General features: G+C 39.2%; 1 protein-coding gene across 4 annotated transcripts in view; it reads right to left on the bottom strand.

The window, feature by feature from the left end:
• The window catches only part of TRPC3 (transient receptor potential cation channel subfamily C member 3), a 71453-nt gene that overhangs the window by 5689 nt on the left and 39245 nt on the right, over positions 1 to 26519 (bottom strand). For 3 of the 4 annotated variants that reach the window (XM_043487254.1, XM_043487276.1, XM_043487282.1), the window contains exons 5-10: positions 24688 to 24904; positions 22706 to 22939; positions 20092 to 20356; positions 15912 to 16107; positions 14455 to 14664; positions 11194 to 11277 (exon numbers count right to left, since the gene is read on the bottom strand). In XM_043487254.1, the coding sequence (XP_043343189.1) occupies positions 11194 to 11277; positions 14455 to 14664; positions 15912 to 16107; positions 20092 to 20356; positions 22706 to 22939; positions 24688 to 24904 (1206 nt within the window). The remainder of the gene's footprint in view (positions 1 to 11193; positions 11278 to 14454; positions 14665 to 15911; positions 16108 to 20091; positions 20357 to 22705; positions 22940 to 24687; positions 24905 to 26519) is intronic. The other variant, XM_043487265.1, reaches the window with a different exon arrangement.

Below are 26519 nucleotides of genomic sequence, written 5' to 3'. Positions count from 1 at the left end.
GGTTTCCCTGGTGGCTCAGTGGCAAAGAGGTAAAGAATCCACCTGCTAATGCAGAGACTCAAGTTCAATCACTGGGTCACAAAGATCCCCTGGAGAAGGAAATAGCAACCCACTCCAGTATTCTGGCCTGGAAAATCCCACGGATAGGGGAGCCTGGCGGGCTACAGTCCATGGGGTCACAAAGAATCAGACATAACTTAGCAACTAAACAATATATAAGACATAACTTAGCAACTAAACAATATATATGCAATAAGCTTATATTTGAAAAGAAAACCAAAGCAAGAAGGTGAGAAATCCAAATTTCAGGATACTGATTACCCCTTAGGTGGAGGCAAGGGTGTGGCCTCAGGAGGAGAAGCCAAGCAGAGGCAATGAACAGACTCGGTTATCACTCTCTGGGAGGTGGTGGCTTCCTAGGTATGCACATAGTTATATATCATAATTGATTATGTGTTGCACACATTCTTCTGCATATATCATACATCACATTAAAAAGATAATAAAGGAAAACAGTCTGAACTGAAATGCAGATATAGTGAGGGTGGAAAATATACCTCAGTTTTAAGACAGTAAAAATTGTGAACTGAAGTGACCCACTAGATGCCAAGGTCACGTAAAAAGGAGAAATGCTGGACAATTAAAATGTCTGCCTCAGAGAATAAAGATAAATTGAGAAGGAAATTCATGCTATCAGGAAGGAAGAGCCCATTTTATCAGTCATAAAATATATATATATATATTATATATATGTATTTATATATAAAATGTGTTGGGTTGTGTGGAATCGGAACCTCAGGACAGACTCACGGCTGGGTGGATCTTAGCCAGGACTCATACATTCATTCACAAAATATTTAGCTCTGTGCCAGGTACCAGGTGGCAAGAATACACAGAACTATACAAAAAAGCTCATTATGACCCACATAACTATGATGGTGTGATCACACTCACCCAGAGCCAGACATTCCATCCTGGAGTGTGAAGTCAACTGGGCCTTTGTACATCACTACAAACAAAGCTAGTGGAGGTGATGGAATTCCAGTTGAGACATTTCAAATCTTAAAAGATGATGCTGTCAAAGTGCCGCACTCAATATGCCAGCAAATTTGGAAAGCTCAGCAGTGGCCACAGGACTGCACGAGGTCAGTTTTCATTCCAGTCCCAAAGAAAGGTAATGCCAAAGAATGTTCAAACAACTGCACAATTGCACTCATCTCACATGCTAGCAAAGTAACACTCAAAACTCTCCAAGCCAGGCTTCAACAGTACATGAACCATGAACCATGAACTACCAGATTTCAAGCAGGATTTTGAAAAGGCAGAGGAACCAGAGATTAAATTGCCAACATCCATTGCATCATCGAAAAAGCAAGAGAGTTCCAGAAAAACATCTACTTCCGCTTTATTGACTATGCCAAAGCCTTTCACTGCGTGTATCACAACAAACTGTGGGAAATTCTTAAAGAAATGGGAAAGCAGACCACCTGACCTGCCTCCTGAGAAGTCTGTGTGCAGGTCAGGAAGCAACAATGAGAACTGGACATGAGAACTGGTTCCAAATCGGAAAGGAGTACGTCAAGGCTGTATGTTGTCACCCTGCTTATTTAACTTATATGCAGAGTACATCATGCGAAATGTCAGGCTGGATGAAGCACAAGGTGAAATGAAGATTGCCAGGAAAAATATCAATAACCTTAGATATGCAGCTGACACCACCCTTATGGCAGAAAGTGAAGAAGCACTTGAAAGAAAGTAAAAAGCCTCTTGATGAAAGTGAAAGAGGAGAGTGAAAAAGCTGGCTTAAAACTCAACATTTAGAAAATGAAGATCATGGCATTCAGTCCCATCACTTCGTGGCAAATAGATTGGGAAACAATGGAAATAGTGACAGACTTTATTTCTTTGGGCTCCAAAACCACTGCAGATGGTGACTGCAGCCATGAAATGAAAAGACACTTGCTCCTTTGAAGAAACACTATGACCAACCTAGACAGCATATTAAAAAGCAGAGACATTACTTTGACAACAAAGGTCCATCTAATCAAAGTATAGTTTTTCCAGTAGTCATGTATGGATGTGAGAGTTGGACTCTAAAGAAAGCTGAGCACTGAAGAATTGGTGCTTTTGAACTGTGGTGTTAAAGACTCTTGAGAGTCCCTTGGACTGTAAGGAGATCCAACCAGTCCATCCTAAAGGAAATCAGTCCTGAATATTCATTGGAATGACTGATGTTGAAGCTGAAACTCCAATATTTTGGCCACCTGATGTGAAGAACTGACTCATTGGAAAGACCCTAACGCTGGGAAAGATTGAAGGCAGAAGGGGATGACAGAGGATGAGATGGTTGGATGGCATCACTACTCGATGGAGGTGAGTTTGAGTAAGGTCCAGGAGTTGGTGATGGACAGGGAAGCCTGGCGTGCTGCATTCCATGGGGTCACAAAGAGTCGGACACGACTGAGCGACTGAACTGAACTGTGTCAGGTACCATACTAGACACTGCGGATGCAACGGGGAACACGATCACTGCTCCGATGAAACTTCACCAGAAGAATTCACTATGACGCATCAACATATCAGGATGTAATTAAGTTTAGGGGACAATGTAGGCATATTCTTATAAAAGAAAAAACAAAAGTTTATCAGTTTAAAGCAGCTTCAAAGGCAGTAATACAAATCAGTAAGAAAAGACTACTCAGCAAATAGCTCTGGGATAATAGATCATCCTTACAAGGAAGTTAAAAGGATAAGCCATAAGGAAAAGGTTGATAAATCTAACCATATCAAGACAGTTTATAACTTTCATACAAGGAAGGATACCAGATAACATGCAATCTTATGTCAAATGGGATTTTTCCTATTGTCCTAGAATTGCTGATAAACTCAAAACTGATGACAAAGGATGATAAGTACCCCATGGTCTAAGACCATGTTGCCACCTGCAGTTGGAGCCAGCTACCTCCCCTCGGAGCTTACTAAGAATCTCTAGACCAGTTCTGAACCTACCAACTTGCCTGAATTTGAATGTGTTTGAATTGTTTACAGGCTACAGAATCTTGGTGACAATCTGTGTAGTGGAAATGTTAGAACATATCTTGTAAAAGGCAATAAAAGTAAATTACATAGAAGGTGCTCAATTAATGTAACTATTATTCCTTATTAGCATTTACGCTTCTTTTACAAAGCAAAGTCTTTATTAACCAATAAATAATGCTGGGACTGCAGGCAAGGATCATGAAACTTCTGAGCAATAAGTAAAAGTATCATTTAAAATATTATCTCTACTAGATTTCCAATGGAGTCTTTAATCAAAGCCAGTATCAAAAATTAAATTGGTCATTAACAGAATCATCTTCTTTCCCTTTTGGTTAAATTGCTAACTAATGCAAGGGAAGTCTATAAATTAACTTCCACATTCCACAGGCCTCCTGGAATTACCCATATATCTCTGTATGAGCCTGTGAGTCACTCTTTCAGGGAGATATTGCAACTTTATTCAGTGGACTATGATATTCTCTGTCCAGGGTATGGAAAGCTTGGTGGTAGTTACCTCAAACATTATCTCTTGCAAACAAATTTAAGTTCACTTCTCAGTCCTCCATTAAGACTGGAAGAAGGAATGAGATTTGCATGGTTGGATATTTGCTATGCTCTGCCTTTCCAAAAGGCATCAAAGCTTTTCTTTTTATTTCCTTATTTTTTACTAATTCAATTAACAATTGGTGGGACTTCCCTGGTGGTCCAGTGGTTAAGAATTCACTTTGCAATGCTGGGACATGGGTCTGATTCCCTGGTTGGGGAACTAAGATCCCACACGCCTTGGAGCAACTAAGTCCATGTGCCGCACCTAGAGAGTCTGTGTGCCGCGACGAAAGACCCAGTGTGCTGAAACTAAGACCTGATGCAGCCAGATAAAAAAATATTAAAAAATTCAACTAACAATTTTTAAGTACTCTATCAGACATTTTTACATTCACCTTCTCATTTACTCCTAGAGAGAAGTCAAAGTTGACTGACATCAGCCAAAATTGATTTGACATACATACATGCATGTATGTATGTATAGATTCATACATCTATAAAGTATGAATATAAAGTAACAAGATAGGTTTGGACAAACACAAAGAACTTGGAAGTAGACAGCAGCATTTAGGGGAGGGAAGGGACCTTGTAAATCATGTGGTTTTCATTTTTCATACCACTTATTGTGACATATCCTGACATACCATTGTGCAGCCTCTGAATAAATCACAGGGTCTGTGATTCAGACCCTGCTACTTCTTCCAGACAGCTGGTTTAGTCTATTTTGGGACAACTGTAGCTGTTAAGAAATTCCTTTGTATTGAGCCAAAAGTCTGCTTCACTGTACTTTCTTAACTACTGGTCCAAGTTTTGTTCTTTGGAGAAATGGAGAGCAGATCTGCTGCTTCTTCTGCCTGATCAGCTTTCGCCTCCTCTGCGTTTCCCTGGGTCCCCATACCATCTTATTTACATCTCACCTACACCACGGAGCCCTATCCCAGGGCTGTGTGAAGGTCCACCTGCTTTTTTCTTTCCTCCCCTTCCTCTCCATCTCTGTGCTGCCCTTCCATTCCAGTGGTGAGATCCTTGAAGCCATGGACCAGATCTCTGTAGTCTTAGAACTTAGGACCATGCATGACAGAGGATATCTTGAATGTGCCATGAAGCTTAAAGTTAGTGCCTCTTTATGCCTTGTGCTTCAGGAAAATCAAGCCTTCATGGATCAGACCAGAGACCAACATGGGGACTAACAACAGTCTAACACTCTCTGGGCCAAGGCTGTTCCCAAGCCAAAGAAGGCTGGGAAAGCAGAACTGCCACAGAAGACAGTGGAGAGAGAAGTCACAAGAGCCGACAGCTCAGCTTTTGTGGAGGAGTCTTAAAATATATTCCCATTTCTCAAAGTCAAATTAGAATATCTAAGTACTTTTAACTTGAATAGCACAGGTATTCATGAGAAGAATTTAATCATAGCCATCCCTCTAAGTCTTTATGTTCTGGAGCTGAAGTTGAAGCTCCAATACTTGGGCCACCTGATGTGAAGACAACTCATCGGAAAAGACCCTGATGCTAGGAAAGACTGAAGGCAGGAGGAGAAGGGGGCAACAGAGGGTGAGATGGTTGGATGGCATCACTGACTCAATGGACATGAGTTTGAGCAAACTCCAGGAGATGGTGAAGGACAGGGAAGCCTGGCATGCTGCAGTCCATGGGGGTCCCAAGGAACTGGACACAACTTAGCGACTGAACAAGCCCTCCAAATCTTTATGCACCCCAGAAAAATCATTCCCAGTTTCAAGAAAAATTCTTTATATACATAAAAAATTCCAGCATGCTATTAATAATTAATGGTAATATAAATAATACTGCCCTTGATCAGGGCATTTTTAAACATTTCCTTTGCTGCCCTTTGAGACACATCTGAATGTGAATGCGTTTTTGAAGTAATTGTCTTGGAGAAGAAACATTCATTTGAATGTAAAACATGTAAGGTGATGACCTGACTGGTGATGGTCACATGTTTTTTTGAGGGTAGCTGTGACTATTTTTATTTATTTTTGGTTACACTCAGTCTTTGCTGCTGCCCGCAGGCCTTCTCTATTTCTGGGGAGTGGGCGCTAGTCTTCTAGCGTTGTGGTTCATGGGCTTCTCATTGCACTGGCTTCTCTTGTTATGAAGCACAGCCCTAGGGGCATGGGTCTCAGAAGTTGTGGCACACAAGCTAAGTTGCTCCGTGGCATGTGGAATCTTCCCAGACCAGGGATTGAACCCACGTCCCCTTCACTGGCAGGCGGATTCTTATCTGGCTGTGATTGTTTTTGAAAAAATGTGAAGTCAGATGGCACTGAGCCTTGTTAATACAGCTGAGTTCAGTAATGAGAAAGTAACAAGGCATTTTTGTGTGTCTTAAAAACTAAAAAGTAATTTTTAGAGGTATTTCAAAAATATTCTGATCTGTAATAGAATGACTAGAATTAGTGTATTCTGAAAGTCACCCCTTTGAAGGAAATCTCCCCATTTAGCAGATTAAGATATGAAATTTCCTTAAGGTAAGTCATATAATCACACTACGTGAAACAAAAACTCCTAACAAATACACCAGTTGTTATCGCTCAAGGAGTTCTTAACAGGTAGACTTTATTCTAAATATAATCAAGACACTTATATGAAGTTTGCTGTGTATATAGCTGAGATCTCTTCCCCCAGTTTCTCTTTTTTCTACTATCACTTTTGGGGAGCTACAGAAGATTATACCACAAGCAGAGGGAATTCATCTCCTTAGAAAACACAAAATGTACAGGATTCTGGAGTCTCTAGGCATTTAGCAAGGACCATTTCCTCTAAAAGCACAGCAATTTTCAATGTGACAATAAACTCAGACGTTTCTCTACTTCTAAATCACTCAAAAGCTATAAGGAGAACAGGAAACAGAAACACTAACTCCTTCATTAATGAGACTTAGAGGAGCACATTTTTTTTTTAGAAAGGTTATGAAAAGGTCAAATGGGGATGTGGAGGCATGCCAAGAGCAGACATTCATGGCTAAGGACTTCCCTTGACCTTTGATACCAAGTCTTCCAAAGCTTAGAATACAGGGCTAAAAGGAAAACTGTAAAGAAAAGTTGTATTTGCTAGAAGTACTTTGTCAGTGAGGTGGAGAGGGAGAGTCTGCCATGTGAACAATCATTCAGTGCTATTCTCAACAAAGGAAAATAAAGAATAAATTGAACTCACACACACAACCCTGTGTGTCCATGTGTGATAAGTCGCATCTCATTCTTTGCAACCCCATGGACTGTGGCCCATTAGGCTCCTCTGTCCGTGGGATTCTCCAGGCAAGAATACTGAAGTGGGTTGCCATGCTCTCCTCCAAGGGATCCCCTGACCCAGGGATCCAACTGGCGTCTCTTATGTCTACCTGCATTGGCAGGTGAGTTCTCCACCACCAGCACCACCTAGGAAGCCCCACACGATCCTGTACCTAAAGGCAAATTCCTATTAGCCTGGGATGGGGCCCTGGAATTCTCTGACCCCACTCCAAATTCCTGAAAGCAGTTGGTCTGGGAGGAACTTACTTCATTCAAGACTGAGTAATAGTCAGTAAGAAATCTACAGAACATCTGTACTAAGATAGTCCAAGAAAAAGGATAAAACAAAGAGCAAATAAAGAACACGGATTAGAAAAATACAAAAGAAGAGATGAAAACACCTAATGTCATTACTGATACATAATCTTTTAAAAATAGGAGCTGATCCTGTCTTGAACCAAGAGCACAAGGAAAATATGGCAAGTCAAAGGAGGAAATGATATTTAAGTTTGAAAATCTCAGGAAGAAGAGGAAGAAAACATTAAAATCATCACAGAAATAAAAGATATATTTGAAGCAGCCCATATGAAGATAGACAGGAATAAAAGACAGGATGAGAAAAGAGAAGCCAAAGGGGGAAATGGATAAAAAAATAATTCAAAAGGCAGAGAGGAAAAAAGACGCCGCAGACTTCTGATTGGTCTCTTTGAAGAGACTCCAAATAATGGAATGGAAAAAAATATTTCAAAATATAGTTCAAAGAAATTATTCAGAAATAAAAGGCATGTACTTGAATGTACAGACTAAAAAGACATACTCTATGCCAGAAAAAATGCATACAGATCCAATCTTCAAAACAATCAAGTTGTTGGACTTAAAAGGTAAAGAAAATGTGGGCATTTGTATCAAAATCTCAGGTCAAAGGAAGAAGCATATGAGAAAAACAATCAGGTTGGCTTCAAACTTTTCCACACCAACATTCCATTCTTGGAGCAGCAGAGCAATGTTGATTAATACATCAAGAAAATTAAGTCATTATCAAAGAACTTCACAGCTGGTCAATATGAATATACAGAAAGTAGAAAATAGTTTAGGACATGAAATAACTCATAGAACGTGGTTCCCATGAGCTCTTTTTGAAGAAACTGGTGGGAGACAAACGACCTGATAAAGAGATGAACGGAAAATTAAGGCAAAAAGACTAGTGGTGACTACTGACTCTGTTTAACTAACGGACTAAAACTAGAGCAAATGTGGATTATAACCCTACAAGGTAGTGAAAAGGATCAGAAAATATACCTCTGCCCGCCGCCAAGTATACCACTGGGACATAAGAACTTTTTGTGGCTGCTGCGGCTAAGGCGCTTCAGTCGTGTCTGACTCTATGCAACCCCATAGACGGCAGCCCACCAGGCTCCTCTGTCCCTGGGATTCTCCAGGCAAGAATACTGGAGTGGGTTGCCAAAGAGCAGGAGATAAATTTCCCTTTGTGAAGGTCTACCCCCTCCCACCTCTGTCCCATACCAAGAGGAAGAGAACAACCATCATCACTAGAAACAGGAAGATAGCTCAGAGATGTGTCTGCACAAACACAAACCTCACTACAGTAACCCTAATCTTCCATAATCTCCCCACATATGTACCTTCCCACAATTAACCACCCCTGCGAGCACAAATCTCTTCATTTTGTCACTATTCCACAAATTCACTGCCACTTTTAGGATGGTATCTAAGTCCCAGATTCTAACTGCCCCTTTGAGTTATTCAGCACTGAGTCCTCCCATGTGTTTGCATTTTGCACGCATAAATAAAACTATTTTTTTTTCCTCCTGTAAACCTGCCTTTTGTCAGCTTAATTCACAGGCCCCAGCTACTGAACCTAATGGGGAGAGGAAAGATTTTATGCCCTATCCCTGCAATTCTAATATTTAACTAGCAAAAGTTGGGAGGAGGAGGAGGGGGGGAAATGGTGAAAGATAAATACACTGATTTTTTCGTATTTTAGCTTGAAACTTATAAATCAAGTAACAGATATGTGCACAGCACCAAGACAAATAATATAATCCATTCAGCAGAGACTGCCAATTCTCTTCCTTTGATTTTTAGCTCAGTACATGGAGACTAGGAATTAAGACTCATTTCCCAGCTTCTACTGCAGACATGTTGTTTGTGTAACTTTACAGAAGCTCCTTAGAGAAACGAGGCATCTTTCTTCTCTATCACTGTCTGACTATATTTTGAAATGCAGAAATAACAGCCAGAGCTCTGGTAGCTTTCTTGGACCATGAGATCATGTTCAGATGAAAGCCAATCATGACAGAAACAGCCTGGGTCTGTGACGGTGGCAGATACATAACAGCCCTGGAAGGGCCACCTCCGGAGTTCTTGGATAGAAGAGAGAAATACATTTCTATGTTCTTTTAGCTTATGCGGTGGTTGGTATTTGGCGGTTTTGTGTGATTTGCACCAGTTAATCCTAACTAATATAACACTCTGAGGAGTACTTTAAAATGATACTGGGCACAGGAATGAAAATCTGAACAAATGGAAAGGTAAAAATATTCTTAAGAAGTAAGACACAACATTATAAAGGAGTCAATTCTTCTTAAGTGAACACCATCCCAATAAAAATATCGACAGAATATTTTGCAAACTAGACAAGCTGACTCTAAAGTTTAAACAGAAAAATAAACAAGAAAGAATAATCAGGAAAATTATGCAAAATAAGAATCTTAAAGTAAGGACATATGTAAGTGTTTATATTCTGTTTGATTCTGTTTTAAACTATAATAATTAAAACAATGTGGTCCTACAGAATATTGAAAACTGAGAAATCTAAGTAGATAAGGGAATTTAGTAAATGATTAAAGTGATATTTCAAATCAACAGAAAATATAGATTATTCAACACACCCAGCTGTATGATCATCTGGAAAAAAAATATATTGGGGTCCCCACCAACACACTGCATAAAAATGTATTCTATACAGGTTAAATGTTATCATTTAAAACTGAAACATGAGTGTACCAAGGAAAATATAGGTAAAAATATTATTAAATATCCTCATACGGGAGAGGAGCATTTGAAACAGGACACAAAATCTGAAGTCGTAAAAATTTTGTGAAGTTGACCACACACAATTTTCAAAAGCTGGGGGGGGGGGGGGAAAAATATATATATATATATATATATATATGTACTAAAAAGACACACACACACAAAAAATGGGGAGGTTACTTACTACAGTATTGCTTGTAATAGCTTGTAATGGTTACATTATATTCCATTAAATGGGTGTATTTAATTTATCAGTCTTCTACTGATAGAATCAGAGCAAATACTGGCAACATGATAGAAATAGAGCAGACATTTCTATCACTAGAAGGCTGATAAATACATCCATATAATAGAATACATTGTAACCATTACAAAGGGCTTCCCTTGTAGCTCAGTTGGTAGAATCTGCCTGCAATGCAGGAGACCCAGGTTCGATTCCAGGGTGGGGAAGATCCCCTGGAGAAGGAAATGGCAACCCACTCCAGTATTCTTGCCTGGAGAATCCCACAGACAGAGGAACCTGGCGTGCTACAGTCCATAGTGTCGCAAGAGTCGGAGACAACTTAGCACTAAACCACCACCATATAACCAAGTAAGGCTTTGACAATCAGTATGCTAAGCAATTCTGTAGAATATGCTGCTTCCAAGAAAATGTTATGAAGAGGACCATACCCATTAATTGATATTATCATTCATTATAAATTCTTTGATCCTCATTCTTGTGATCTTGTACTCAGCAGCAATCTAAAGCTTTGGTAGTCAAAACGACTACCAATGGTAGTCAAAACCAGATGAGAAGAACTATACCCTCTTCTGAGTTAGAAAACAGTGCTGAAATGTCACATTCAATATCACAGTGCAATAGATACTTTATTAAGTAGTACTGATGCAACAGTGTAACCTAGGATTCCATTTGAAAAACAGATTATGTGCAGAAATGTACCAGGTTTTTGCACTGTGAGAACATTATTTTCCTAATATGCCAAATCTCCCACTGCTTTCTCCAGCTCAAGGTACATGAAAGTGACCTTTGGAAAATTGTGGCAATGCTTTGTTATCAATATCATAAAGGTACTCTTCTTCTAAAGAAAGGAAAGAAGAAGAACTTGGACTCTGATTGCTAAAGTGCTCTCCAAATAACACCATTTTCTCTGTTCCGTTTTGACCTCACAGTACATAGGAAGTGTACATAATTCTCACTATTCACACACACACAAGCACATGCAAGCACACACACAGACAGCAGCACAGAGACACGTGAGGAACTACATTCAGATAAAGATAAATGTCTGTGAATGCTTACCTGATAACGTGTTGGCTGATTGAGAATGCTGTTAAAACTGTGTGATTCAAAAACTCTTGAGTTAGACTGAGTGAAGAGGTTTAACTAGGAAAAAATACAATTAACCTAGTAAATTAGAATACATTTATTTGGAAATCATAAATACAATCCACTTTATTCTCCTTGATAACGTTTCTGGAGTCAGCATTTCCAAGGGACATTTTGTGGAAGCTGAGTTTTACAAGTGACTTGATTTCCAAAGGCAAAAATTAATGTGAGTAACATGCTCACATTTATCAAAATGTTGGCAGAATGTCCTGCAATAAAACTATTGAAAAAAATACATTTAAAAAAAATTTTTCTTGAAAAAAAAAATTTTTTTTAAGTTGGCTGGTGTTAAACAATTGTTCTTGGGGTCCTTGTATACTTGTCAAAATGCCTTCATGGATTTGAGAAGAAGTTACACGAACCAACTCCATCTGCTTGAGTCTGGTTCCTCTCCTACACTTGAACAGAAATACACTACGTGTTCAGATGGTATCATCTGGCATTTTGTAATCCAAAAACAGGACCAAACCAACATGTCTTACTAAGTGTCTTGGTCTTAGACTGTGTCAGCTTCACCACTTTGAACAGAATTGGACTCAAGTATTTGGTTTTCCTTTCTCTTTTCTTTTTTAAGGTTTAACTTTTGGGTATAAAAAGAAAACAAGAGAAGCTCCTTACTGTCTACCCTTCATGTACATGAACGAGGCCTGCATTTTATTTGCAGATACGCCACTACCTATAAGGTGTGATTCAAAGGCAGGTCCCTTTATCCAAAAATATGTACTCACTCCACCACCTGCCTTTCCAGCATCATAACTCAGGAAGAGGTGGGATACTAGGGGATAGGAAATGGCACTGATAGGCAATGATCCTCTTGATTTTGTCCTCTTTTCAACAGTGGCAGGAAAAAACTTCGGGGAACAAAGTTAATTCTCCTAATTTGCCGCTAGAGGTCAGTCTCTGTTGACTAGTAGGGCTTCCCTGGTGTTAATTCTCCTGTTTTGCCACTAGAGGTCAGTCTCTGACTGTTGACTGGGGTTAGCTGTAAAAGATTGATTTCTTGAGTCTCTTCCCTGTCTTCTAAAAAAGAAAAACAGAAACATATAATTTCTCCAATTTTTTTTTTAACTAAACTCTGGACACAGAGATTATCTATGACGATTAATAAGATTAAGGAGATAAAAGCAGCTCCATGCACAACTTAAAAAATAAAATCAAAAGGGCAGTTTACAACCTGCTATGGGGAGATGGGGAGGCTGGGCATCATGGCTCCTGAGAAATCTGTGCTCAATCTTCCTCCTGTCTCCAGCAGCTGCCCTGAAGAAAACTATTCTTCCTGCCAGTGGTACCATGCAGGCAGGAGAGGACACCCTGAACAGAATATCACCTGCTCTCCTCACATCCCTGCAAGCAAGCTGCTTTAAAGCAAATGAACAGGGGTCTAGGTGGCCACATGCCATCTGAACGTGCTCTCTTCAGCCTCTTCGTGTTTCTCCCCTTCTGCGTTATAACAATATTAGGAATGAAGTCAGAAGTCAGTGAAATCAGTTGCCTACAGAAAGAAAACTTGAAGGTGTGACATGCTAGAGCTGAGTTCCCATGCTCGAGTAACTTCCTTTTCAAATAATAAAGTCTCAGAGAATAATAATCAAATCCCCAGAGTAACAAAGTCCATCTCAGCAGTAGCAGGAATCACCCAGGATGGCATTTAGAGCCCAACTCCTTTAAGAGACCAGCTAGGCTGCAGCCGAAGGCACGGCCTGTGGGGAGGAAGAGGGGCAGAAACCCAGCCAGAGCCTCAGCTTCTGAGCAGGAGGTGGCCAGGTCCAGCAGAAAGTGCTAGACTCTGATGCTGGAAAACATGACCTGCATAACTGCCCCACACTGGTGAGCCCCTGTGACCTTGCATGAGTGAGTTATTATAATGACTTCAGTTGTCTTATCTATAAAATGGGAGTAATAATAATACCTACCTTACAGCGTTGCATGAGGTTCAAACGTACGGCAAAGCACTTTGTAAACTGTGAATGAGGAAGGGCACTGATATTTGTTGAGGCTGGAATTCTGTACATCTCATAGCATCCTCACAGTAATGCTATGAAGTTTTCTCTCTTTCAGGCGAGACCATTATGGTTCAGAGTGATGAAATGAGTTGTCCATGTGAGTTTCTAATAAGCCAGAATTCAAACCCAGGTCTAGTGCCAAGGTTCTCTTCCTTACATTATGCTGCTTTTCACTGTATATAATGAGGTATTATTTGAAGTCACAGCCAATCACTGTCATGCAACTTAATATTCTTAAGAGCCCATATTCAGGTCAAACAAAGAAGGTTTAAAAGGCTGCCTTCTTAAAGAGTAAGATGCAGGGTATTACAAATCTCGGAGATGCACATCGCTTTGAAAAAGTAAGAAATTAAATTGTGCTAATCCCATCTTTACCCTCAGCATCAACTGAGAAAAAATATGCACTTTATGGAGGTAACACTGCTATCTCATGGGCTCCCAGGCTATTACAGCTACAGACCATTTTCACAACTTTCAGGAAAAATTGTTCTTTAACACCATACATTTGCTCCTGTTTCACAACCTATTATTTGAGGTTCTGCCCATATCCTCTGTCTCCTATGCCAATTCTGTCTCTGAAAATAAAGTTCATGATAATAAAGTGCTAGCATGAAACTCATCTTTGTTAAAATTAAAGTATGACTCAGCCAGGACAACCCAAATACAAGCCATTCCTGATTATTTATAAAAGGGAGTTTTAATGGTTAATATTTGGGGGTGTTCTTAAGCCTGCATAAATTTTATGACATTAAAGGAAAGAAAGATTATTTAGCTCAATAATGGATTTCTACAAATAAGAAGAATATGGTGGTGGTGAACTATATATACAACCAACAGAAAAATTTAAGATGAGAAATATGTAACTTAGAACAACAGTTGAGAAGCATGGGAAACACACAAAGTATTTTCTGACAGTGACTTTTAACAAGTTAAAGAAGTTTTTTTGTTTGTTTTTATTTTGGTAGTTTACATGAAATTCTGACTGAAAACAAAGCATAGACTAAGTGACTTCTTGAAACATTATGAATATTTTAAGTATTAGTCTATGAAGGACTATGGAATGGACAGTTACTTTCAACATCTTCTAAGGTCACGCATTGAACAAACATCAAAAGACAAGGAGAAAGACAAAGCACTTATCTTCAGGTCTCAGCAAGCTTTTGATACCTACCCTGGACTTTGAGTTACCAATTCCCATTTCTATATCCTTCTGTAGTCTTCTCCTTCTGCATTTGGAAAAGTTAATGATCCGCATGATGAAATAAACAAATGACTTTGGACTAGGAACTAGACTGAAGGGTGGAGGTAATGTTTTTCCATCATCAAAGTAAGATAACCAAAGTTTCGAGCGAGCAAACTTCCATTCTACATCACTGTCATCCTGTGTCACAAAGATAGAAAAAATATGACAACTGCTTTTAAAAACTAAAGATTCTAGTAATTTATTCCAGGAGGGCCTTATAATGAACCTACATTATGCTTTGAAATAGAAAAAGTGGTATATGTACATTTATCTGCATATAATCTCTACTGGGCTATATAATATCCCAAGCATCGTTCTCATGATACTCATTTTTTTTTTCAATTTTCTCTTCCATATTCCTGTCTGTACCACTGAAATTTAACCAGAATTTCCTGTCCCCCATCCAAAAATAAAATAAAATAAAACAAAGCAAAAAGCACAAGAAAACTTGAGGGTCAAGGAAGGATGAAAAGATTAATTTTTTCTCCCCCCGCCGCCCCGCAATTCTGCACATTCAACAATATTTCCCCACTTTCCTTTCTCATCCACACCCATCCAAGCCAGACTGTAGATATAGCATACTGCACTCCAAGAGCGAAGGAGAAAAATGGCAGTATTCAAATGAATTGCACTTTGAAGCTTATGAGTCTTCAAAGGTCACATAAGGCCCTCAGAGGCCTGTTCCTGTCTTATAGCGCCTTCCATTCCCAGTGCTGCCCCCTGGTGGTGGGAACAACCATTCTAACTGGTAGACAGATGGAGAGAAGAAATGAAGAGCTGGTCCATGGGTGGAAGAAGTTGGCTCAGTCATTTCATCCTGCCCAGGGTCTACCATTACCACACTGAAGCAGGTGTTCAGAGCACCACAGTTTTCATCTCTGCAGTATCTAACTTCTTTGAAAACACTACCTTACATATTTTTGAAACACAGAGACTCAGTGAACTTAACAAACAGCACAGTACTAAAAAGATCCAGGACACTAAACTGGAGGAGATAAGAAAACATACACCGTTATGAAGAAAGGTACCAAATCAAGCTCAATCCAAAGCAAAAATAGACTTCTAGAATACTAAAAAGTCTGACTGCATAAAGAACATCATTAACGTTTGGGAGACATCTAGTAAGTCCTCTACCAGGATCTTTCAGACGGTTCTGAGAGAAGGCAGCATAATGGTAAATTCATGGGAACTCCGCTGTGCTCCTGAAGACACTGGGAGGTACATTACCCCCTATCCAGATGGAAAGCACAGAGGAGGGTCCTGCTTGGTGTTAAGGCTCTTTGTAGACAAGGGCAGGATGTCCACCATGGGACACAAAAGCAGACGCGGTGTGCTAGTAGAATGAAACGGTAAGGACAGACACTGTGGGTAGAAAGCAGACTTACCTCAATCTCTTGATACGAGCTATTAATCATAGCAATGAGCATGTTGAGCAAAACAACGACCATAGTTACATTATATATTCCATATAGAACATATCCTATATTCTCTATGAATTTGTGATCATACTTGAGCACGACAGAAGTGACTTCAGACAGTCCAAATATTGACCAAAACAAAGTCTTGAAACTTTCTTCTACACTGTTGAAAGAATAAAGTACACAGTAAATAAATGAACAGTTTTCAGCGCAAAAAAGTCAAAAGTAAAAACAAGTTTTGGTCTGAATGTTGCACAGATAGAAAACGCTATTGTCAAATATCATAATACCCCAAGTATAATTATTTTGGGTTTCCTTGGTGGCTCAGTGGTAAAGAATCCGCCTGCCAATGCAGAAGACACGAGTTTGATCCCTGGGTCAGGAAGATCCTCTGGAGGCAGAAATGGCAACCCACTCCAGTATTCTTGCCTGGAAAATCCCATAGACAGAGGAACTTGGTGGGCTACAGTCCATGGGGTCACAAAAGAGGCGAACATGACTTAGTGACTGAACAACAACACAATTATTTTATTATGATATTTAAAAGAAAATTTTCTCTCAGCTTTTTAGAAACTGGTGATTAAATGGTGCTGATGCCTAGTATTTCCAGGAGTTATCATCAAGTGAAAATTTTCTGAGCTCGGCAGGTGAAAACTGAAGTAATGCCCTGATACCCATTCCTTTCTCCTAAAAGGATAGAAGTTTGGGGTTTGATTTTGCAGGCGGTTTAGAATTTTAAATCAGGTTTTCTGGAACAGAACAAAATAGGGATTAAAATTATATATCCACTTCAAAAAAATTATGTACAAACTTATTCTTTGCAGCATGGCAGCAGGGAAGAATGAAAACTACCAAAATATCCATCAATAGGAAAGTGGATAAATAATTCTGGTACATCTACAAACAGCTATGCAGCCACTGGGGAAAAAACAGATCTAGCTTCATATGTTTATATAAAATGATGTCCAAGATATATTATTAGTGAAAAAATGAGATGGAGCAAGTCTGAAATAGTACACCATTTAAATAAAAAGAGGGGTATACAAATACTTATATTCTTGTTTACGTAAAAAATACCTCTGAAAGCATTCAAAAGAAACCATTGCCTCTGGACCTAAAGTGAAAGTGTTAGTCGCTCAGTCGTGTTCGATTCTTTGCAACCCCACGGACTGCAGCTCACCAGGCTCCTCTGTCCATGGATTTCTCCAGGCAAGAATATTGGAGTGGGTTGCCATTTCCTTCCCCAGTGGATCTTCCTGACCCAGGGATCAAACCTGGGTCTCCCACATTGCAGGTAGATTCTTTACCATCTGAGCCACCAATGACCCCTCTGGACCTAAGGAGAATTAAGAGACTGGGATCCAAGGCTGAGGAAGGGAACAGGCTGTAGATATTACTCTACATAGATTTTTCACTACAAGAATATATCATCTACCTAAAAACTATACTTTAGTAGAAGTGAAGAGACGGGAACAAAATTAAGAGTTCTGATTCTTTTCTCTTAATTTATATAATCTACTTCCTGATTCTTCCAACACAGCAATTAGCAAGTAAACCCTCACAGACTAATTACATCTTGGATCCCTTAAATGAACCTTGCCTGAATTTGGCTGGTTTTGTCATATAACCAAGCAGTAATCACTGATCTGTCAACTATAAGAATCATCCTTAAACAATTATACATGTAGAATTCCATTAAAAAGGAGAGTTCAAAAGTAAGTCCCCCTTTTTTTTTTCGAAGAAATATGTATGGAAGTAGTACTTTTAAAATTTGTTAGAGTCTAAACAACAATTTTATAGTTTTGTGGGTTTTAATGCTAGCTTATTGATTCATTCATTCAACAAACACTGATGGAGCACCTCGTATGTTTCAGTCATTGTGTTAGACCCTAGCGACAGAGGTTTGAATAGAAAGGTTCCTATTCATGTAGAGTTAATCTTTATTATTAAACATTTGATGGTGAAAACTAAGAAAAACTATAGTCTCTTTCCCTGCCATGAATTTAACAGCATCACAAAATGCCCCCACCCCTTCCTCTTGGTCCTTTGCAAACCTTCTCGCCTCTGACGCTGAGAATATAGATTCCCAAGAATCCATACATGTGGGGAGAGGGGGAGCGTGAGAAGGGAGAGGGGGAGAGTGAAAAGGAGAGGACATGAGCAGCTCCTGATTCCTACTGTGGGCAAGAGACTTTATATAAATTATCTTCCATGTCCTCCCAACAACCTGATTCAAACCTTATTGTGCTTATTTTAAAAACAAGGAAGCTAACACTGAGAAATGTGAAGATAATTAATCAAAAGACCACAGCGAGAAAAGAGCGGACGTTGCATTCACATCCAGGTCTGCCTGATTTCCAGCCCGTGTTCTTTGCACTCTACCGTGGGCCAGGTCCTCACACACAGCAGTGATGCCCGGGTAGGGTATAGAATGAGTCCTCCCAGAGGTCCGAGGGATGCCACCTGTGCGGGACTTCCCTGGTCCTTTCCCCTCTGGGTCCAAACGGAACTTGCTTTTCATTACAACAAAGTGAGTTTCAGTCCTCTTTCACCCCTATTATCAGCTCTATAATAACTACTTGGAAAAATTAATTCCAGAACAATTTAGATGCCTGGAAGGGCTTGATAGTGTCTTTTAGTTTACAGGGAACTCACTGAAGGTCTAGTTTGTTTCCAGCTGTGGCACTCCAGGGGATGGAGGGCTCAGAGGCAGGCAGGGGAGATTTCCGCTCTCCTCACCGGGAAGGACCACAGTACAGACAGACAGACGGCCTGCCTTCCTGACCACCGAACAGCAACAGGCGAGACAGGGTCTGGCAATGTGGAGGGAACTTACAGGGACAGTACCTAAGAGAAGTGAGCGCGGGGTGACTTCGTGAAAAAGGTGAGCCTGCAGTGCAGACCCCGGTAGGACCAAAGGAAGGAGGTGTGCTACTGCACGACATCGGCTGTAATTTCTTCTTCCTCAGCTCCCTGCACTGATTAATGATACATGAAAATAAAAGCCAACGTTCCTTTTTTTTTTTTGAAATAACAGTAATGGGTACAAAATGATGAAACTAAATTTATAATGTAAGAAATATCCAGTATTAAACATTTGCTACCCAATTCTCTTAAAATAGCTAGTTTCATCTAGGATTTGACCAAATTTTGATCCATTCTGTGATCAAACACTAAACTCAAAGAAATGTAATCTCACACAAGTACTGTTTCTGGTTTTGGGGTTTTTTTGTTTGTTTGTTCTATCCATCCCTTTCTTTTTCTCTTTTTTTTTTTTTTTTTTGAGGTAGAGTTGATGCACAATATCACGTAAGTTTCAGGTATAGGGCACAGTGATTCATGATTTTTAAAGGCTATGTCCCATTTGTGGTTGTGATGGAATACTGGCTGTTTCTCTGTGTTGTTCAGTACATCCTTAAGCCTATCTTACTCCCAGCAGTTAGGACTTCCCTCACCCCACATTGCCCCCCAGCCGGTAGCTACTAGTTTGTTTTCTGTATGAGTGACCTTTTTTGTTGTTGTTATATTCACTAGTTTGCTCTATTTTTCAGATTCCACATATAAGTGATATCATACAGTTTGTCTTTCTCTGTCTGACTTATTTTATGTAGTGATTCCAAGTCCACCCATATTGTTGCAAATGACAAAATTTCATTCTTTCTTATGCCTGAGTAGTATTTTATTTTACACACACACACACACACACACACACACACACAACTTCTCTATCCATTCATCTGTGGATGGAAACTTAGGTTGCTTCTGTATCTTGGAAATTGTAAATAATGATTCAATGAACATTGGGGTGCATGTATCTTTCTGAATTAGTGTTTTTGTTTTTTTCAGATATATACCCAGGAGTGGCACTGCTGAGTCATATGGCAATTCCACTTTTTTAAAGAAACCTCTATATTGTTTTCCACAGTGGCTGCACCAATTTACATTCCCGTTAACAGTGCACAAGGGTTCCCTTTATTCCATATACTGGCCAGCATTTGCTATTTGAGGCACTAACCATTTTTAATGGATTTTTCCTGTTCTTAAAAGCATCTTTATTACAATTATTGAAAATAATTTTTTTTTACTTCATCTAAACTTGTTAGTATTTCTGTTAATCATACATTTTTTAGTAAAATGTTTTACTTACGTGGTAAAAGCAGCATTGACTTTAGCCCCAAGGTAATAAGAATACAGTATGAACATGCCAATCATAAAGGCAAGAAACACCATAATAAAGAGGACCATGAATTTGAATATGTCCTTCACAGTCCTTCCCAGGGAGATCTGCAAGGGGCCGAAGCTCTCATTCGCCGGGAGGATATAGGCGATTCGAGAAAAGCTGAGCACAACAGCTATGGCATAGAGGCCTTCCGATATGATCTGAGGGTCAGAAGGGAGCCATTTATCTCTGGCTACAAGAAGAGAGAGAGAGATTAAAAATGGAACTTTCTATTCACGGCTAACTACACAAAATACCTTAAATAGGATCTGACTTGTAGGTAGGTGGTTTTTATCTCAGTTGAAACTACTCCACATTTAATTAACTGTCCAGACACTATTTTTCATATTAAACTAGAAACACATGAATTCTACATTCATGTGGTTTCTTTTAATGGAGGAAATACTATCAGACTTCACATTGAGCAGAAATAGAATGAAGTACAAAAGATGAAAAAAAAGAGCTGAAAATGCTTCATTAAGTTCAGACTGTGTCCATGACAACAGAACAACTGATTTGATTGGTTTGTCCCCTCAGTTACCAGGTTTATCGACCAGCCATTTTATCATGCTATGGGCTCAGTTGGCACACATGTTCTTTTCCATATTTCATGGGGAAACTAGTTTATCTAACAGCTTATGCAAGTAAAATGTCATATCACAAAAAGTGAGAATGTCGCTGAATCACAATAGGGCTGTCAGCATGATGTCTGAGCAACATTGCTGGTCCCAGAAAAGCATAAAATGCTACTGAAGTGCAAAAATCTTGGAGACAGATTCTAAATGAGGACCCCCAACACTCCTTTCAAGGTCACTTCAGTAAGTTCACAGCAGACAACTGGATACTCATTTCTCTGGAAGATCACTTAAACATTGTGTGGTTAATTCTGTGCAAACTGGGTCACTCCCAGAAGGATGGTGCATTGCATATATTTCTGACAACAACAAAAATGAACATTTATTGGATGTTTAATACATAGCAGACACTATGCTTTCAATGATCTTACGGATTTGAGGTAGTCACTCTCTTCTTAAAGATGTAGAAATCAAGACTTAGGTTAAAAACTGGATCAAAATCATAATAAGGAGTGAAGCCTAATTCACAAATTCCCCTTCAGTCATAAGCACACGTGCTGCTGCTGCTGCTAAGTCACTTCAGTCGTGTCCGACTCAGTGCGACCCCATAGATGGCAGCCCACCAGGGGGTAAATTTAAATAAAGAGGTACTGAAATAGTTATGATATCTGTTACACACAAATACAATCCAAGCTAATTCCTTAATTATAAACGGTATTCATTTATTCATTTGATCTGGCCTCACTGGTATATAAAAACTTCTGCTTGGTGACAAGAAGAGATAATGTGTTTCAATTTCACAATCTATAAAACATTAATATCTTCATTTTATTTATTTATATATTTAAAAACTTTTAATTTTATACTGGAGTATAGCCAATCAACAGTGTTGTGATAGTTTCAGGAGGACAGCAAAGGGACACAGTCATACATCTACATGCATCCATTCTCCCCCAAACTCCCCTCCCCTCTAGGCTGCCCCATAAAATTGAACAGAGTTCCCTGTGCTATACCGTATGTCCTTGCTGGTCATGCATACAACTTCATTTTAGAGCAGACACCCAGTCTTCAACAATGTTAACATGCATTGGTATGCATCACGATGTACTTATAAAGAGTCATTCCTCACAGTCAAAATGCATTTAAACTCTGTGCCTAAATGTCCTTATCTGTAAAATGAGGCTTACATAATAACTGCTAAAGTCTTTTCCAGGTTTAAGATTTTGTAGCTATATGAAAATTAGCTCACTGCGGCTCCCCAGTTAGGCCTTAAGGGAAGGAAGGCTAACACTGTTTCACATCGGTGTGCAGTGGGCTGGGATGGCATCAGTGTCTGTGCACACCAAAGGTCCCTGGGTATCTCCCTGCTCTCATGGCCTAAAGAAGACTGGCAGGAACTCCACCCCATGGTGTACTTAGAAGCACAACATCCTCCCCAGCATTTCTGCTGGTTCTGCGAAGCTTTACGGGCTCATCATCGCTATAGCTCCTATTTCCTGCCTCTGCTGAATTTTTGCTCACTTCTGTTACAGCAGTTTTTAGCACTTTTTTTTAATTATTTTATCTCCTCTAACCCAAGCTCTAAGGGACTCATCTTTCACATTAAGCAGTTTATCAAGCTATTTTCTCCCCCTCATTATGACAATTTCATGTCCTAAGAATATTTAAGAGTAACTATGTTCTTTGGCTTAAAGGTGATTTTCTCCCACCTCGAAATATCTCCTTTTTCTAGATGTGAAAACTGAGACAGAGAGAAGTAAATTAATTTGAACAAGGTCACACAGCAAGGGAGGGTCAGGGTCTTGATATGAATCCAGGTTTATACAGCTCGAAAGTTCAGGCTGTCTCCATTCTCTCTATCTTTCAACACGCATTTCATATTAAACATACCCTTCAGGGGCACTTCCTCCAAAATGTGATTCCAATACCTTCTGAGACATAAGAGGACTCTGCACCTGATCACTCACCGTAAGTGAAATACTGTATCTCTGGTGGCAGTGTAACTTCACTGAGGTCGCTCTCTTGAACATAACTGTCCACATACTGTTGTGCTTTTGTCGCCTGAAGGAAAGCCAGGAATCTGGCCGTGAAAGCAGCGATGAAGATGGAGAGCATGCCAAAGTCTAGGACATTCCACAACTGCAAAATGTACTCCCTGGGTCCTTCCAGCCAGAGCTCCTTGCACTCAGACCACATCATTCCTGTCATAAGACACACATGTTACAGACAAGAGTTTATATCTTGGATTGAGAAGCCATGATTTGGTCCATCAGTCCCCATATTTAAAATGCCCCGTGTGTAAAGCATGCCACTGGGTACCATAGAGCACTGACTTGATATCGCGCATAGAAGGGCTGGGCAGAGTTACACGAGAGAAGCTTTGACTAAAGGAATGATTCACTCCCCCAAGTTAGACTTTGGTGAAACATAGTTCTAAATGTGGCACCAGAAATGGTGCTACTCTTACGGGGGTAAGGAAGGAGGGAGGGAGGGAAATAAGGAAGGCTCTTCAAGGCAAATGATTTTGCCCCATGAAACACATGGAGGAAAGGAGAAAATTCATCTTTATAAAATGATAATGGTTAATTATCAAATAATGGTGATTACTGGAGAAATAAGCCCTTAATTGAGAAACCTACTATGCACTTTTAACAAGAACAGTTTTCCAATCATCCAGGAACACTTCCCTCATTCCCCTACCCTCTCATCTCATCTCAGCTTCATGATGAAAAGGTGAGGAATTAATGGAAAATTAAGGAGGCGGCCCTAGGGCATTATGAAGAAACTGAAAGCAGAAAATGTACCGGGGAAGAGGACAAAATATTTCAATTTAACAACTGTTTCCAGGTGGCACCAGTGGTAAAGAACCTGCCTACCAATGCAGGAGGCATAAGAGATGACGGTTTGATCCGTGGGTCGGGAAGATACCCTGGAGAAAGGTATGGAAACCCACTCCAGTATTCTTGCCTGGAGAATCCCATGGACAGAGAAGCCTGGCAGTCCATAGGGTCGCACAGAGCCGGACATAACCGAAGCAATTTAGCACACACACATGCCTGACTACATAAGGGGAAAATACTGTAGAGTTTTTAAAAGAAATGTAGTGGCTCAAAATAAAATTCATAAAACAATTACTTGACCCAGGTGAAGACCATAGGAGTTAATGAGAGGAGAAGCAATCCATTAATTCAGGAATTGAGATGATACCAAGAAACATGCTGGGTGAAATAATACACAAAATTGACTTGGATTAGTGATCAATCAATAATATGGTTTCAATCTCCATTTTTTTTAATCATATTGCTTAAAATGTTAACTTTAACACAGCTGCTGTTCAAAACAGGCTATTGTGGGACTTCTCTGGAGGCACAGTGGTTAAGATTCTGTTCTTCCAATGCTGGGGGCACAGCTTTGATCTCTGGTCAGGGAAGTAAGATCCCACATGCCTCACAGCTCAGCCAACAAAAAAATGAAAGAAAAAAAAATCCCCAAATGGGCTATTGTGAGATGAAGTAACAAACATTCCTAAAATGGAAACTCTCCTTAAAAAAACCTCTGAAAATAAAGCAATAAATGTTCTTTAATCATCAGTTAATGGCCACTAGGTTATTGCAGAACTATTTCAATTAAATGTTTGATCACCACAGTGAGTCACATTTTAAAAATTGCATTTTATTCAATAATTGAAGTTAGATTTCTGAAACATGATATTAATATTAATGCATTTATAATTAAGCTCATGTTACTCATAAAATTTGTATTTAGTGGTAAGGAATATCTGTCGGCATCATCAAGCTGCCAAATTATTCCATTACCTGCTATTCTGTTTATCTTACAATGGTAATGTTGTCACCATATAACATACCACAGAATTTTAAATAGAAAATGGCAATCATGATATAGATGCTATTTTTGGTAGAAATTAGAATACTCAAAATAAAAGGCTTACCAAGAACCCACACCATAATGAGCATTTCAGTCCAAGTGAACTGTGTGGTTTTCACCCTGAAGATCTGTTTGGGATAGTCGATAACAGTGATGTTTGGCAATGTGGTGATTCCTTCAAATCTGTCTGAAGCATTGAAAACAAGCAGGCCCAGGAAGATGATGAAAGAAGCAGCGTGTGCTACAAACTTCATAAAAGGACTTCGCAGAATTTTCCCCAGCTGTAATGAGGCAAAAAAACAAAACAATCCAAAACCTTTAACTTTAGAAAATCTGGCTTCCACTTATGAAAACTACTATATACACAGGATACAAAAAAAAATGAAGTGAGAACACTCAAAATTCTGCTTTTGTTCTGAAGAGCTACACATTGTGAAAATTACTCCTTTTAGGGGGTATTTCCTTTAAGAATAATTTAAGAAGCCTTCAAACTTCATTGTTTCTAAATATCCAATTTGTCTTAGGATGTACTTCATTCACAGATGCTTTTCTGTAAATTACAAGGCATGTACTTGTTATTCTTATTTTTATGTGAAAGACTATGCACTGTCAAGGTTTTTAGAACCTAGGAAAAGAAACTCCAAATTTGTAACGTATATTTTTTTATAACTGAAATGTTATGATGAGCTTGTTGACTCATTCATTTATAACTGAAATGTTATGATGTGTTTGTAGCACATTACAAACCCTTTGAAGATAAAAAAATACTTACTACCACAGAAGTAAATTTTTGTTCTCATTTCTAAATATTCCAAAATCAATTTGTACTCTGTACAATATAAAAAGGCAAAAAATATTATAACCAACATAAATACTTTATCTGTTACTATCCAATAAAACAGAGAGATACCCAGTAATTAAAACCTCTAAGTAGGTTAACTTAATTAAAAGTCATCCCTGGTTTTGGAAAATCATATAACCAGTTAAAAAGTATTTTTAAAGCTTAGTTTATAATGATTTTAAGGTAACTCTTTTAAAATCCCCTGTGATATAATGTCCTTAAGAGCTCTGTGTTCTAGTGGAAGTGAAAAACAATTCCTCTGTTCCAAGGGTTTCTGCAGTCTAAGAATTAGGTACATTTGGTAGATTCATCAAATAAGTTCTCTATTCTCAGACCCTACTTTCCAACTCAGCGTGTGACCTTAAAAAGCACCAAGGTTCACATTTAAAAGACTGTAACTTCAAACAAATGTTTTTGTATATCCAGAACCTTAATTTGATGTCAACAAATAACCAAAGAATGTCAAGCATTTCTGGGGTTAGACATGAATGCACACAGACAAATGTCACATTTTCCATATTAGACATAGAAAAATAAACCACACATTTACATATCACTGTGCTGTTCCACAGCTGCAGAGAGGGCACGTCCGGGTAGTTTATCCATAGCACAAAGTGATTTGCAGGGAGCTGCCAAGACTCTTTCTTTTAAAGGCTGATCTTTGAAAATGTTAAGTAACATGAAAAAAACAGCAGTCTGCCTATCTTAAAAATGGGATACATGTGGAGAATTCTTACTATACCATCTTTTCACCACAGGATAAGTGGTGTATGGCAGGTATAAACGCGGGCTCCAGGAACAACTCAATTCCCTCCTTTCCCTTCTCTGCTGGGCAGAGTCCACCACATCCTCAGCTGCGCTAAGAGAAAAAAGAATGGACTTCAAGATGCCTACTTCAAACCCAATATGTTTTAACTGAGTGAGCAGCCTTAAGAGACACATACATATAAACCCAACCTTTCCAATTCATTTCCCCCAGAAAGGGGAAATTATTTGAGTGAGATATGATTTTTGCTTTAAATGCACGCTCTCTCCTTACCTATAAAGTTTTTAGT

Source organism: Cervus canadensis, chromosome 1 (assembly GCF_019320065.1).
Source record: "Cervus canadensis isolate Bull #8, Minnesota chromosome 1, ASM1932006v1, whole genome shotgun sequence".
In the NCBI taxonomy this organism is placed as follows: domain Eukaryota; kingdom Metazoa; phylum Chordata; class Mammalia; order Artiodactyla; family Cervidae; genus Cervus; species Cervus canadensis.
The sequence above is the reverse complement of the archived record's forward strand: the minus strand, read 5'-3'. Positions and strand labels throughout refer to the sequence as shown.